The 16,927-nt window shown below is 40.0% G+C and overlaps 1 protein-coding gene across 4 annotated transcripts in view; it reads right to left on the bottom strand.

Moving 5' to 3' along the window:
- Window positions 1-16,927, bottom strand: part of myom3 (myomesin 3) — a 57,692-nt gene that overhangs the window by 14,103 nt on the left and 26,662 nt on the right. For all 4 annotated transcript variants that reach the window (XR_011311123.1, XR_011311124.1, XR_011311125.1 and 1 more), the window contains 8 exons: window positions 16,207-16,406; window positions 14,028-14,081; window positions 10,825-10,952; window positions 7,808-7,991; window positions 6,154-6,328; window positions 5,916-6,037; window positions 3,823-4,010; window positions 43-169 (listed from right to left, as the gene is read on the bottom strand). Coding sequence is in view for 1 of the 4 variants with exons in the window: in XM_069703794.1 (XP_069559895.1) it covers window positions 43-169; window positions 3,823-4,010; window positions 5,916-6,037; window positions 6,154-6,328; window positions 7,808-7,991; window positions 10,825-10,952; window positions 14,028-14,081; window positions 16,207-16,406 (1,178 nt within the window). In the remaining 3 variants the exon portion in view is untranslated. The remainder of the gene's footprint in view (window positions 1-42; window positions 170-3,822; window positions 4,011-5,915; window positions 6,038-6,153; window positions 6,329-7,807; window positions 7,992-10,824; window positions 10,953-14,027; window positions 14,082-16,206; window positions 16,407-16,927) is intronic.

Below are 16,927 nucleotides of genomic sequence, written 5' to 3'. Positions count from 1 at the left end.
TAAACGCAACGTTTTTGTCTTGTAAAGGTAATTCTCGTTCACCTGGCTCTGGCATTGTCCACTTCTCACACAGGAACGCATCGCTGGCCTCAGAGGGCTTCCCGACGCCGACCACGTTGGCAGCAAACACACGGAATTGGTAGAATTCTCCACTCGTCAGGTTACAAACCTACAGAAGTAGATCAGGCATTAAAATGGTGATCAGCTGCAGACAAAATGGTGCTGGCAAAGAAATACGGATGAAGTTCACATAACGTAAACTTTTATGCAAGACAAAAATGTAAAAATGGTAGAAAAAAAAATATTGTGTTAAAACCAAAAATAAAGGAGAAGCAATCATGCTAAACAAACATTTGAGTGATTTGGAAGATTTCGTTCCATTAACTATCTGTTCAATTTTGATGTGTTTAAGTTCACAAACTTTGCTTCAAAAGCCTGGAAATGAAGGCAAGGTGGACAATATCCTTTGTAATTGTCTGGATTTGTCCAGAATAAAGCAGTACTTGTTTTATCAGTGAGTTTTCCATCTTTTTCAGACAGATTAGATGAGATTTTGTACAACGTAGTGAAATAATTATATAAACTTCTTTGATTCATGTAAATAAAAACAACGTTCTGGCTGCCTTAAAGAAAAAAACCAGACGATATTTCACATCATATGGGAGCATAAGTTCCCCGCTTGTACAGTTACACCCCTCCTCACTCCAAAAGGCATTTTACAAGGTATTAGCTGTGCTGCTGCCACAGCATTTTTCTGAGCCCCCTAGACACTTTTGCTTTGGGAAGACAGGGGATTCAGCCCTATCGATCTCTTCATTGATCTTCCTATTCACAGCCACTTAGACTTTAAGGCCCTTATCGCCTCTGTGAACACTTGTGAACGCCGGCTGATGCTTTTCAGCGCTCTCCCGGTAACTAATTGACACAACCAGAGGGAGCTAATTTCACAGTAATAGCAAATCACTATCTAAAAACCGCTGCCCCACATCTGCCACCCCCCCTCATTATCTACACAGCCTCCTCTAACCACATTTAAGGTGGAACGACAACCTTCTTGTCAGACCGATAGACAGTCCAACCCTCAGAAAGACAATGGCTGTCTGGAAGAAGGAAGTGAAAGAAAGTACGACTTTCATCCACTAGATGGCAAACAGGCTGCATTTGCTTATTTGACGAGTATTTTTCATCCTCCATTGGCTTCATGTTTTGGACAGTGCAAAGACTGAAGCTGAGCTGTGCTTCATCAGGACAACATCAATCAAAATAAAACAATCTGTCACTTTAGTCAAATTTATCCCCTGCTTGATTCCATCCATTGAAATATTGTACTTTATACTCCATTATATTTTTCTGACAGCTCTAGTTACTCATTACATTGCAGGTTAAAAGATCCAAAAATATAAAATGCTAAATTTGTCATGTTTCAAATGTCAATGAACTCTCAGTTTCCAAGTGATTTTGCCTATAAATGATTTTGAGGGTTTCATTTCAATAACTGTTGGAGGCTGAAAGAGGTAAAGTTATGTATTATAAGTATATCGGTTACTTCAGACAGTATTTAGACCCATTCAGTTTTTACACACTTTGCAACAATGTTTTTGTGATCAATAATCAACATTCAATAAGCTATAAATGACAAAATGAAAAAAAAAATTTCCCCAAAAAAGGAGAAAATCTCACATTTACAAGACTACTCTGACCTTTTGCTGAGGAACTCCAAACTGTGTTCAGGTGAATCCTGTGACTTTAAAAATCCTTGAGATGTGACTAGAACTTGATTAGAGTCCGCCTGAGGCGAACTGAACGGATCAGAGGGCACACATCGGTATTGGCTGCCAGCAAGGCTTCTACAAAGTACTGAATTAGTGATTTGCCAACTTTTCTAAATGACAGATTTCTGTTTTTGAATTTAAATAAATTTGCAAAAATCTCTAAAAACATGTTTTAAATTTGTCATTATGGGTCATTGAAGGTTGATTGGTTGGAAAACAATGAAACTTTTACTCTATAAAGTGTGCAAAAAGTCAGAATACTTCCAGATCAAAACATACGTTTGTGTTACAGAAGTTCTTTTTGAAGGTTTTCTTCATCATTTCATGACACCCCTGATCTATTTTGTGTTCGACTGAGCTGACCATTGAACTAAAATATGTGACGACTGCTCTTATAAGTCATTACAATTAAAGCAACCTCAACTAAAAAGAACAAAACGGTGAATATTATGCATTGATGCATCAGAATTAACACATTATTACCATTAATATAACACTCAAAGTTGACATTATTTTTTTGCACTTCTGTACTTTAAGTAGGATTTAAATTTAAATGACAGACTTTTAGTTGTGATGGGGGACTTTTACACATTTTTATTAGTACTTTTAAGTGAACAATCTGCTTACTGCTTTCAATAGAAATAGAGGAAAATACAAGGGATTTACATCTGTTCATGGCTGAATAAAGCAGGATCAGGGAAGAAAGAAATAGCTAAAATCAAGTATACAACTCAAACCCGGAAAAGAAAAGAGGGCTGACCACGAAATAGAGGCACAATCAATGAGCTAATGACTCTAATTTGGATCCAGGAAGCTGCCAACTCGATTCAAATAACAGCTCCTGCTGGAAAAAGAGATTGTGCTTCTTGAGGATTTGATGTTGTTGAGATTTCTCATTCAGCCCAGAAGGAGGCGCTGCATGTTCTCATCTCTTCTAGCAAAGGGGTCTCCAATCCTTGAGACTCTGCTCTCCAACATGTGGGGCTAATCTTGATACCAGTGGCACAGTGAATTTCCTTCTAATTGGCTTTGTCTTTGTTTTTCCCAGGAGCTAAAAACAACCACTCACACACAGCACATTTGCACAATGTCTAATTACGGAGCACCTGTAATCTCTCCGAGACAGGTTAAAGATTTAACTTTCCCCTGGGTCTCCATGGACACTGCTTGTTGCCTAGTGACACAGCCAATGTGGAAGAGGGAGCTTTATAGCCATAATGGCCATTAAATTGAGGCAACTGCAAAATGAAGAGATAACTTATATTAGCATAATTATATTAAAAGTCCTTGGGTAATAAGTAACAGGAATTCTCTTTGTGTGCTGACTGAGGGATTTTTATTGATTATTTTCATTTTGCTTTAATCAGAATTGAAGAAGAGGTTCTTTGTTGTTATATTTGTCAGTGAGCTGAAAAGACACTTTATGAGTTCTGCAAGTTCATGTGCATCATGAAAAGCATCTTTCAACAGTGTTTCATGCAAATGATGAGAAAGGAAAAAAGTTTACACAGACACAAGCAGCTGTCTGAGGTTGTACTACGCAGTGCTTTGTATAGATGCTAATGTCTGGATGCTAACATGCTTACAATGACAATACTAAAATGCTGTAGCAAGTGCAAAGTTTTTCATGTTTACTTACCATCCATCAGCTGATTATCTTAGTTGGTTGTGTTAATATTTGCTAATAACCACAAAACACAGTAGAGCTAAGTTTTCGAGGGAACGTCATTCATTTTGCAAGTATCTTAAACTAAATGAGAGGGCGAATTGAAATTTCATCCTAATACTGGTGCTAGATGAAATGTCATAAGTTTCTGTACATAAATTTCATGGCATCTATTCAATATTTGTTAAGGCATTTTGTAAAAATGGGTCTACCGTAGAGGACAAGTGAGAGAAACAGATTTCGTGCCAATTAATCCGATTCAAAATTATAAAGCTGCAGGAGGAGCTAGAGGAAAAGTCAGTGGTATTCATCCTCCATGCTGCATTGATGTCTGCACAACATTTCCTCCAAAGGATTTCATCCAGTAGTTCAAGCACTACTCACTTTAAACTGCCTCTGTTTGGCAGGCTTGACGTTGACCTCCCTCCATGTTTTCGTGCCCTTTTCTCTCTGGTCCAGGAAGTAGCCACGTGCCGGATCTCCCCCGTTACAGGAGGGGGCCCTCCAGCCCAGCACCATCTCCGATCCGGTGCACAGCAGCAGAGCGATGGCAGAGGGAGCAGAGGGAACATCTGGGCAAGCAGAGGTAATAATAATTTAAAAAAAAAAAAACAGCAAAAAAAAAAAAAAAGAAAGAGTCATAGAAGATAGATGAGAGAATCTCTGCTGGCAACCATCCTCGCTAAATAGACCAAGAAATGCCAACAACTCCCTGCTGGAATTCAACTTCTGTCTAGATTTACAAATTCATGACTCCAGGCCGATATATAAGGATTCTCAGAAAAGAATGAAAGAAATATTTGGCTCATATTCTATTTGATAAAAAATGTATTCCTCACAAAGAACTGGACTCAAGCCATCATCCCCGAGGTAACGGCGGAGTGGCAGAAGAGATGTGAGATTATTCAGGCAGTGAGTGGCAAGTGAAATGTGTCATCGCTGTACTGTACTGCAGGCTGCAGACTGCATATTATCTGAGCCTGCAACAGAGCAAGTAAGAAGGGTCAGTAGCTTTTCAAGTGTGGTCATTTATTGCCTGATAAGTAATTCGGTGGAGGCTACATCACCAAACAAATGGGGAGTGATGTGTGTGAACTTTTCATCGTCAGCCTTGCTTTTATTCGTTGTAAAACTCGAGTAAAACATTTTCTGAAACCCCTGTGATGTTATCGGAGAAGCTGGAAATATAAGTAGGACACTGAATAACAAAAATAATTATCTCCAACATTTCCATCTAAATAACTGTCTGCTAAGTTGCTATCTTTCACTGAGGGGTGACTGAGTCTGAGGCCAACTGATGAAAGCCGTTGCGCTGTTATGATTTGAACAAGCTGGGTGTGTGACGACACAATGGGACCAATGAGAAGTGGTGCACAGGTAGTGAGCGGTGGGATCACAGCAGTGATTACGCACATCCGTTATGGTGGTAGGCGGAGCTAATGCAACAGGCTATCTCCTCAACTCCCTCTTTAAATGCCAACATACTGATGTCACACAGATAACACCAACAAGTCCTACAAACCCAACGATCATACAGGTCGTTTCTTCCTCATTTTAAATACGACCCACAGAAGTGTTTCGTTAATTAAGCACCCTTGGTTCGATTTAGACACACAAAAAAAATTTTGTTTAGGGTTCGAGAAATATAATGGTTTGGGATAAAATGATGACTTGAAACAAGTTGGGTGCTCAAGTTACTTCTTTTTAAAAATTAGGCAACCTTTGTCGTCATAGCAACAGTAAACCCGATTTTTAAAAACTGTCCCTATTTGTGGTTAAAAACAGGTATCGAACCGACTACCCAACCCTCCTCCTCCTAACAAGGAAAACTGCCTTAATATAGACCTGCGTCACTTCTCCGAGACACCAGCTTGCCGTGATTGTTACAACCGCTAGCAGGCGCTTAACTTTAAAACATCGCTGCGGGTGAAATAAGCCGATTGCACTACAGACTTATGGGGCTGGCCTTGGCGCCACTGTTTGGATCTTTGGTCAGTGAAGTCCCAAAACAGCGCTGCAATTACTGCTTATCGCCACAGGTGGCGCCAAACAGAACGAAAAGGAGCTCTGAGAATGTTACTTTTGAGGTGAACGCTAAAAGTACTGAATCACGCTGTATGATGATGCACATGCCTTTGCAGAGAGGGATCAGGAAGCTGTAAAGGAAAACTACAGACATGAAAAAGTCTGCTTTGGAAGTTCTTGTGAAGATCAAGAAAAAAAGCGTCTCGTACGAAATCTAACATGAATGTACCCCGAGGTCTTCGTTTTAACAACACTCTGCATTTAGATGTTGGCAACTCTGATTGATACGTTTAACTTTTAAATATCACATTACAGTAGTAAGTGCTCCGAAGTTAATCTCTGCAACAGATACCTTGTGCTTGTCAATTAGTAAAACCATCACAAAATCTTTAGAAAGAACTTGATACTTGATTTGAAGCTGAGATTTTGTCTCCATTGTTTTGTGCACTTACGAAGGGCTGATTTGACCAAGATGGAGCGAGACTCCTCTGAATAGTTGCTGTTTCCTGCTCGACTCACAGACTTCACTCTGAACACGTATTCGCCCCGAGTCTTGAGGCCGTGGACTGTAAACCTGAGGAGGGATGAGAAAGATTATCAATCACTACACTTGTTTTTATACAGACTACTTCAAAATATTTTGAACCTTTGAAACGGGTCAGAAAATGTTGAAGAATCTCTCACATGTACCTGGTTTTGGTCACAGGCTTGTTGTTAACAGTCACCCAGTCCAGTTTGCCAGCCTCGCTGTAGTACAGGTAATATCCCACGATGTCCTCTTTGTCTTCGGGTTCTTGCCACTTGAGCAGGACCGAGGTGTCTGTGTCACTAATGACCATGACAGAGTGAGGAGGAGCAGGCGCCGCTGATGGGAATCAGATAAACATTTATTAGCTAAAACTGTGAAACCTGAAATGGTCAAATGACTATTGACCATAAGATAAAACTCATCCAGCTCATTTAGTAATTTAAAATGAGAGATTAATGAAATACACAAAAATCAAACCTGTGAAGCCGACAGACAATATTTCTAAAGCTGATCTGCTCAGTATGTTGTACTTCGATTACAACAATGTTGTCTTTTATACTCAAATACGCCTTAAAGGTCCACTGTGGAGGTTTTGATGCACAGGGACATTACAGTGCAAAACACACACACACACACACACACACGCACGCACGCACGCACGCACGCACACACACACACACACACACACACACACACACACACACACACACACACACACACACACACACACACACCTGATCTAGTGGTGGCGGCAACACACAAAGGAACACAGCAATGTACCGGGAAAGGCAGTGAAAACTCATGTACTTATAGATGTAAACAGGTTTCAAACTGTTAAAATAAAACAGCTTTGCACATTTTCTGAGAGGACAGAAACCCGCTCAACAGATTTGTTAGATCTCAAGGATACGCACACAGTTGGTGATGAAATAAGATAAGATAAGATAAGACTTTATTAATCCCACCGTGGGAGAATTTAGTCATCACAGCAGCATAGAAACACAGTTAGGAAAAAAAAAGGTGCACACAATAAGAAAAATGACGTAGAATACGTAGACAATAAAATAATATAGATGAAAAGAATAATAAGAGAGTAACACCAATGAATAAATACACACACACACACACACACACACACACACACACACACACACACACACACACACACACACACACACACACACACACACAATTATACAATTTGGGATGAAAATACACACTGAAGATAAAAATAACTCCACAGAGCTTCTTTAAATAGGCCTCCACTCATGTCAAAGGGAGAGCTAAACCAATTAGTGGATTGATTAGTCAAAGAATGAATTGGCAAGTATTGAGGTTAAATTGTTCCAATCGTTTATCAAGCTTCTTATTTCTGCTGATTTGCTGTTTTTCTTTAGTTTACGTGGTAAAATAGATTTTGGATGGTAAATATGTCACCTTTTTTTCTCCCCATTGGGTGATAGATTATACACTAAACAACTCTTGATCGATTGAAAAATGAATCAGCAGATTATTCAGTAATTGAAACATAATAGCTGGCTGAAACCTAAGACGAGCTCTGAAACCTTTTCACATACAATTTGACGTCCAACTGTTCAAATTGCGATACTAATTCAATGGACAGCAATATATGTGACCAGAGCTACAATTTCTGTCGTTATCACCTTCTACTAATCAAAATTATGTGTGCAAAGCTACAGCAGGTGCAATACAGCGCTGGCACGGAAACAAGAAGATTGCTCTTCAATATCCAAGTGACCTTTACAAGCAGCAGAGTAATAAATGGGCACCAGTACAAAACACACTCTCTCTCACCTTGTGGCTTTCCGAGGGAGATCGGCTCGCTCGGCTCAGAGGGGTCGCTGACGCCGTACCTGTTGATGGAGCGCACTCTGAACCAGTATTGCTTGCCCTTATCCAGGTCAAACACAGGGAACCTGCGAGAGTTTACCACCGTGTCCATGCTGGCTAGCTCCCAGCCGCTCCACCCTGCCAGGCGCTGATCCAAGCACAGCATCAGAAAAACACAAAGTTAATTTAAAAAAAAAAAAAAAAAGCACCATCTATCTCAAGGACATCTTCATTCATCTTCAAATATTCTGCTGGATCCAATCTGCACTCCAGTGATGAGCTCAAGCTGCCAAATACACTTTACAAAGTCCCATAATTCATTCTAATTTTCTACCATCACTTACTCTGTTAACTGCCGATTGTCTGGCTTTTGGAGCAAACTACTTCATGTACAGACAAGGGCAAAGAGGAATAAAGATCGGCAGTTTGGTATAACGGGCAGAGGGACATGCAGACAGAAATATGAACACATGATTAGATTTAGAGAGAGAGAAAAATGGCCAGATGGAGAGAAAAAAAGAAAGAAGTAGTCATAAAAACAAATGGATAGGGAATAAATTGTTGATAACATCTTGACATCTTTTCTTCATCTTTGGCCATTATCCATTTTGGCTATCTATCTTATAGTCTGCATTTATTTTACTGTTTCTCTGCTCCTCATCATTATTTTACTCTCTGTTTGAGGTAGAAAACCTAACAATAGAACGGGGTATGTCAAAGAGATCAGTGATTATAAAGTGCCTGCTCAAGGGCGAAAAGGATATTTGAATGTTCCCTTCATTATATAAGCGGAAGTGAAGCTGCATACTTTTAGTAATTTGAGATGCCTTTGACAGATTTGACAGTTTTATTACCTCAGTAACTTATAAAGCTTCAATAAAAATCTGTTTCCTGTGGCAGTTTTCTGATTATTGGAGGTAGAAGCCGCTGAGCATCTGGGTTGATATTAGAGAGCTCTTTATTGTTGTAAAGAGCAGGTCAGTTCCCAAACTTTGACATGTTGGAAGAAAACTTTCTAAAGTTTCAATCTTGAGTTGGAAAAAGAGATCAAACACTACAGGTCAGATTGTTTTTCCAAACATTTATTAGATGCATCATTGAAATACTATTGCACCAGAGTACGTCTCTGATGAATCTTAAACCACACAAAAACCTACAAACCACAGTTAAATCACCATTTAATAAGTGAGTCCTTTAAATGTGCAAGGTAGAAAACCCCTGTTGCCAAATCACATCACACTAAGGAGCATCATCAAGGTTTACTTGCTTTGATTCGTACATAAATTCCCAGTTAAACTGACACCACCATAAGTGGGAACGTTTTTTTTCTTAATCTCTTCCTGTGTCTTTAATTAGGGCTGAGTTCAGGGACCTGCTGTTAATTTGGCTCACACTCCAGCACCAAACTGCCCGAACCCAATGAGACACTGGAGGAACAGATGATGCAACAACATGATTCATGTGTGCAGTGGATGTGAAGGTATTACAAACTTCTATTGTGGTTTAGAATTCAATATATGTATACTGGTATACTGTATGTTTATGTAATAGAGAAAGCATGTACATATATGTGATATATTTGCTGAGTGAATACTCTTTGTATGTGTGTGTTTTTCTTGTTTTCTGCAAGAAGTTCGCTAACAGTTGCCTAATTTGACATCCAGCTTATCTGGAGAAATATTAGTATTTAACTGAAGTTGTGTTTCTGGCAGCCTGATGGATGCAAATCCAATATTTCACTCTCTTTTTACCTCTGGTTTGCTCTCCACTAACTGCTGAGGTCATTCTCTGAAGTCTCTTAAATGGCCTGCAGTGTTCGCCAGCTACCTCCTACATTTGTTAGCAGTCAAATGGTGAGGAGGTATTGTACACTGGGTTTTCAGACTTTATTTTAGCTGAGAACAGCTGCCCGCTGCAGGTGAAAGTGCTACTATGAGACTGGGGGCTGAACCAAAACACTAAAGCTGCTGTAAAACCAAAGCAATGAGCTGAAGGATGCTACAACGGCTCATAAAGCTGCGGGGAGCTGCAGATGGTGGTGAAACAATCTGCTGGCATCTCACATCACACATAAAACCATTGTGCCAGCACAATTATTGATGGCAACAGCTTTAACTTAAATTAATGCAAAGTATTTTACTGCAGCCAATCTTTCCAAAGATGCCATAAATCCTTAAAACTAATTCCAAGGCAGTTCTTCTCAGAATGACACAAAGAAGAGAGTGAAAAAAAAATAGCAAGAGGACAATCATTTCATCTGATTAGTTAGTTTGTGTGGTAATGGAGGAACTGGTTACAAACTGTCTGCGAAGGTTCATCTCAACCATTCAGTTAGTATGAAGTCTAAGAAACCTGAATCCAAACCGCTGTAATAGAGTTTTGATCAGCTTGTTTCTCTTCTGACGGGAAACTGAAGAATCTTTCAAGCAGGACTGCACATTTAATTGTTAAAGAAGACACAGAGTCTGGGTGGGACAAGGAGGAACCCATTAGATCTATTAATAAGGGCCCGATGGTGCGAAAGTGCTATTGTATTTCTTCTCATTGTGGTTTTTATTGTCCTATAAAAACCTGTTTTCACCAGTTTCCATGAATGCAACCGCAAAGACGGCGCTTTCAAAACCTTCTGTGCTGTCCCAAATTTGATCATCATTAAACAGTCATACAAATTTCTATTCAATGTGATAAATATCCTCTTTAAAGCCAGTTTTAAAGTCTCTGCAAGTCGATTTTTCTTTTGTTACTTGCTGCCTGGAAGGTGAGAAATCCATCTCCAAACTCACATTGTGGCAAAAAAATGATCGGCGTTAATGTGATTTGTAGCTAATGTGCTGAAACTTCACTTATGGGTCCCCGAGGATGAAACAAGTTATGGTTCAGATGAGAGGCTTGGGGATAACTGCAGCCAACCGAGGCCCTCAAGAGGTGCAGTAATATGAATATTTGTGTGTTTAGGCAGGTGTGTGGGAGTAAAGACTGACCCGCTCCACGTAGAAGGTGAGCGGCTCCCTGCCTCTGGGTTCGGGCTCTGCCCAGCTCAGCACCACGTAGGTGTCGCTCACCTCGCAGGCGTGGACGTCTGTGGGAGGGAAAGGAACTCTGACCTCACCTGGGGAGCAAACAGAGGAGGAGAAGGAGGAGAAGGAGGAGGCGGACGATGAAGACGGAAGTTAGAGCGAGGTCAGTGAGAATGAAAGTGGAGCCCAAAGTGCCGGCTGAGATTCTGCTTTCTCTTCTCCTTTTGTTAAACCTGTTTAATGCTTTGTCTGTTGGATTTGACTCAAGCACACTGGATGAGATATCAGAGCGCCTCGCTGCCCCACTTTCACCTCCATCCCTAATACCTGAGCTCGCCAGATAAAACATACGAGTCAGCACACTTTCAGTGACACTCCGAGTGATTCAAGGGCAGTGGAAGTGTTGCGACTCAGACAGAAGTGTTAGGTTTTTGTGACTGTCGGTCTCTCTGAAGGTCTCTATGTTTGTATCCCCTGTAGAGTTAGCAGTGTGGATCAGAGAGGAGCTCTACAGCAAAGAGAGTGCAGTCAAATGAGAGAAGCTGATCTGGTAGAGCCGGTAAGCTTCTCTGTATGTGTGTGTGTGTGTGTGTAAAATATAATCTTTAAGGACAGTGTTTTTTTTGTGTTTTTTTTTATACAGATGACTGCAGCAGAGACTATAAATTTGCTGATGATAGCATATTAGCAGAACAAAGCAGAGATAATAATTTCCTCCAAACCCCTTTTTAGGGAGGCACCAACTCTTTTTCATGAAAGAAATGAGAAAGTAAAACGTGCAAATATTTGGAAACTGTATTGTTACGTGTCATTCTATGTCCGGCTGTGCATGCGTGTGTGTGTGCACGCATGTGTGTGTGTTTGTGTGTGTGTGTGTGTGTGTGTGTGTGTGTGTGTGTGTGTGTGTGTGTGTGTGTGTGTGTGTGTGTGTGTGTGTGTGTGTGCATTCTATGTCTTTGAGTTCTAGGTGCAGCTCCCCGATGACTAATTGAAGGTCCTTGCTAAGGTCTGTTTGGCCTATGTAAATGCCTCCTTGCTCCGCCCACTCCTTCTCACTTCTTGGTGCCAGACCCTAATCTTCAGTTTCTTTCAGATTTTTACTTAATTTTTGTCTTTTGCAAATAAATATCATCTTTTTTAAAGTCTAACTCGATGTTGTTTCCTTCCTAATTTTTTGCAGCTTTCAAGCCAGTTATAACAGTTTGATGACACTTTAGAGTGTCCTGAAAACACAGATATTCATGTTTGTATAACTTATATATTGTGCAAATGTACACAAGATGATGCCAGTAAGATATTTGACCTTTTTTGATCGAAAGTATTTCAACATTTTCTTCTATTTGTTGGTTTACATCCCGTTTCAGAAAAACAAAAACAAGCTACAAAACCTTTTTTCAGTCACTTTTATCGGTAAAACTAAAAGATCCCTCTCAGACAGTCCCATAAAAAAAAAGAAGTGCACATTAAAATGTCTGCCATCCTTGACAGCCCCACACATGTTCTTCATAATGAGTTTGTGAGGATGCCTTCAGGACTGTGCTCTAAAACTCAGACTTGTAAAACAAATAAAAGAAAGTTTGGTTTTATTCCAGAGGCAATCAATTAATAAATATTCTCCATAAAAGAGATGGAAAGCAACCTGCCACCCAATTTTGTTTCTCTCATAAGTTATGTTTTACTTATTAGTAGCGTTGCATGTTGGGTATTTACTGGATGTGTTAATTGAACGTTGCATTGAGTGCTGACTGCTATTATTCGTTGCCATGAATAACTCAGAGCAGTAAATGAAGCATTTGATTTCTGTTGCTCTTCTGTGGCAGACTGCACATGAGCTGTAATCATGTCTATGATGTTAAAGTGCCGTCACTCAAATATAAGTGTGTTTGCAGGTTTTTAAATTGGGATTTTTACAGTTTTGCTTTTGTACAGAATAAACAAACGTGATATCACATGTTGTTTAGTGACCGTTGGACTGACATTTGTCTTATTCCTTCGGACAGAGTCAGGCTTGTGTTTAGCCCCGTTTGAAGTATTTGTGCTAAGCTAAGCTAACTTTCTCTTGGTTCTCACTTCAAAATGATTTCCCATAATGTTGAACTGTTCCTTTAAGGCAGTAAACTAACTAGCTGAGCAGCATTTAAGAAGACATAAAGTGTGTCTGAGTCACAGACTTAAGACAATTAGTATTTTAATTTGTCTTATAAATCTTGGTTCATAAATCTTGTTGTAAAGCACTTTGAGTACATTAACAATTTCAATTAACAATGAACAATTTTACCATTGTAAAGCAATTTGAGTGCATTCCTTGTACGAGAGGTGCTATACAAATGAAGTTTTTTTTTTTATTATGAATGAGGCTCAAAAATAAAGCTGAACACTGTAATATCAACCACATGATATAGATTAACTTGAAATCTCATGTCTCTGGAGTAAAGAGCCAAAAGACCAAAGAAATGTATGTAATTTTACTTACAGACCACAACGTGTGTAAACTCAGGAAACATTTTGATCCTTTATGCTTGTTATGAAATCTCCTGATTCAAACACATCATCTAAAATGTGCATGTATGAGCCTGTTGTGTGTACTGCGACATAAGTCATTGCTTGATTGATGAAGATGGATCTCACAGGGTTGTTCCAGTGTAAATCACCATCTTTGTCATTCCATTACAATAAAAGCTGCACATCGTCGCACGCATGCTTTCACACATCTATACGCGCTTTCTACTGAAAACCTCCATTACAGAATGGAATAAAGAAAAGTATGAATGCACGCTCTTTGCCATATTTATTTTTTGGTTGCCTCCTCAAACAGACACTCCTCCCCCTCTCTCTTTATCTCTCTATATATCTGTGAGTTACATTGCCAAGGTTATCAGCCCTCTTCACATGCATTCACACTACCTCGGGCTATTATGTGCATTTACCAGGACACCACCAGGGACTGTTCATTCTTTTCACTTCTGTAAATGGAGCAAATGCTCATCGCCTCAGCCATACAATTACTGCGGCTCATTGTTAAATACAATATGAAGATGCACTTAGCCAAGAAGCCCGAGGCGACCTACAGGCGAGGAGGCAGCTGTTTGGAATCAAGGGTGAAAAGGTTGGAATGGCTTCTTTTTATGACGAAATGGTATAATGAAACAAAAATACAGCGTTCTCACCTTCAAGTTCGTCTTTGGTAATGGTGATGGTCCTCCCTCGGTCCACTTTGACCACTGAGAAAGGAGGAGGGACAGGTTGGGGAGGGGGTAGAGGGGGGGCATAATGAAGTTATATGAGAGCCCACGATAATGATAACACAGGTGTAGGAGGAGCAGCCACTGGTAAGACAGCCAGACGACGGTGAGGTGAGAAAGAGCGACATGGACAAATGGAGAGCAGGCCGGAGGCAAGTCAACCTTCTGTCTGTCCTTCATCTGTGTTTAATGATCCACAGCGTCTGACCAGAGTCCATCTGTCCTCCCCGCTACACACACGAACACACACTCCACCATCTACATTACATCCCATTCATCGCTCTCTTCCCGCCATCATAATAAGTTTTTAATCAAAAAATGTAATAAGTCTTCTTTGAAGAAACAAAGTATTCCACTTTGTGTTGCGATTAAAACGCTGGTGCAGAAACAACAGAAAAACCCCGCGGATGTATAAAAAGACATCTAAATCTGCAAACGTTCATCTGTTTTCTCCGGTAGTTTGGATTTCTTTACATGTGTAACACAGAAACTGAAGGCGGATGAGGAGACGAACACACTGCTAACACACTGCTGATACTCTTTGTGCGGAGATGGATGAGTGACAAATTAAAGGAAAAGTCTGAATAATAATTTGGAGAAACATAACACATGCAGAGCGCTTCTATACAAGGTACTGAATGTCTTGATGAGTATGAAAAATATGTGAACCTATGGGAGATTTTGGAGGAGTTTGGTGCTCCAAGGCGCCGTCGTCAAAAGAAAACAAATGTGGGGATATCTTATGGAGGAGTGGTGTTTATCCAGGTAGTTTCAGAGACTTAAAGGGTCACTGCCGAGGAGCACTGAAGTAGCTCACAGGGGTCTTTTAAGCTTGGATAAAGGAAATAAATGATACTTTTTTTTTTAATTTCTGGTAAAGCTTGTGTTAGAACCACTGATTAAGCCGTGCACTCCTATGACATTTTTTCTTGGAGTCTACAATATCCACAATGCAACGTGACCACCAACAGTTTGGTCTGAGATTCAGGTGAGTCGTTTGTAGTGGTTAATAGTAGCCTCTAGCTGCAAAACTCAAACAGAGATGAGGAGACGGGTACAAAAAGAGGTCACTTCTTCCTAACTTTACATGTCCAGACTGTTTCCTTTTCAATCATGAAGCAGACTTCATGGCTCTCCCTCTGGAGCTACGGAAGTCTTTACACAATTTCTTTCGCACATGAAGTGTGACTTCAAAAGAAAAAACAGACTTTGATGTGTAAAATTGAGGGACCTCCCCCTGTTCTACACTAGGCTTCCACAAATCAATGGTCTGTCACATGGAGTTGACAGGAGACATTCATTGGACGATTTTGGTGACAGTCATCCTGCATCATCAGCTCTACATGGTCCCACAAGAAGAAATCATATTTAAGAGATTGACAGGAGATCAAACTACACTTCATTGTACCACATATTAATTTACCCTCTCGTGAACTCACAGGGATATAATTATTCATGTGTATTCATGGAATAAACTGTAACTTAATCTTGAAGCCTTTTGTAATATCATAGAAAGATACTCAGTGTGTCAGTGACATTGAATTCACTTTTGAATTTGAGGAACAGATAAAATGGGACCTAAAAGCTCAACACATGCACCTTTTTTGAACTGTTTTATCACTTTCTAATTCACGAGGATAAATATCTGTATTCACAGGCTGAGGGACATGTGTTACCGTGGTTACCAAATGATATTGCATCTTTTTTGAGTTTTCTTGAGAGCACACAATCAGTATGTGGAATTAAAAGTAGGTTAGCTTTTGAGTTCATGGTAAAGTCACATACATAGCTCTCCAAAGTGTCTTGAAAATAGAGTGAAATGCAAGCTAAAGCCCGTCTCTACCTTTGTGTCATGGATCTCGAATTAAGCTGCGTAAAGTAGTAAAAAGATCAGTTTTATCAGCGGTTAACACACTTGTGTGTAATAATATCCTGTCGGCCTGTTTTTGCTGTTACACCACAAAAGAATCAAAGCAATCAGGCAAACTCATCAAAGTTTGTTGGTTTTTCTTTAAATTTGTCACCTATTTGTGTTTCTCTGACGACACTGATGTAACACTTTACAGCTTTTAATATGTAAATGTTAACAGTTGACATGTGTTACCCATTGTCCTGGTGTGTTCCAGCGGGTCTGCGGTGAGGACGGGCTCTGTGGCCTTGGAGGGGCGTCCGACTCCGGCCTGGTTCACAGCTCGAACTCTGAACTGGTACAGAGCGCCTTCCTTCAGCCCAAACACCGGGTAATTACACATTTTCTGAATATGCACGTTGCAGCGCTCCCACTCACACTGGCCGATGTCGAATCTGAGAGAGAGACAGGGAGAGAAATCAATCCTGCACATACAACATTTCCACAACAATAAAGAAAGAAGGAAAGCACAGGAATTTTAATAAGAGGTAAACAAAGCACGATGCACAGTTTGAAGCACAGCTTGAGGAGTCTGCAACATTACAAAACAAAATCAAAAACATTTCCGGCCACACAACAACACAACAAGTCAGTACGCAGCCCACCAAGACCAAGGATTGGGACCAGACACAATCATTAGAACATAAAAGGCCTCCAAACACAATAAAATAGTTATTTTTGACAACATAGATAAACAAACTTGCCACTTGTAGTAAACAAAGACAGAAAAGAGTGCAGTTTTCTAACCAGAAGGGGGTTGCTAGGGAACTGGGAGACATCTTACATGTTCTTTTTTTCACCCAGTAACCAATAACTATCAGTAGCTGTATCTTGTACAGTGACGGAAAGAAGATGCACAAAAATATACAAAAACAGAAAGAGGAATGTGTTCACTAATGCACAAATGAATGTGATG

Source organism: Brachyistius frenatus, unplaced genomic scaffold, assembly GCF_029030835.1.
Source record: "Brachyistius frenatus isolate BFR_SWC_R1_liver_20210118 unplaced genomic scaffold, ASM2903083v1 Contig_48, whole genome shotgun sequence".
NCBI lineage: Eukaryota > Metazoa > Chordata > Actinopteri > Embiotocidae > Brachyistius > Brachyistius frenatus.
The sequence above is the reverse complement of the archived record's forward strand: the minus strand, read 5'-3'. Positions and strand labels throughout refer to the sequence as shown.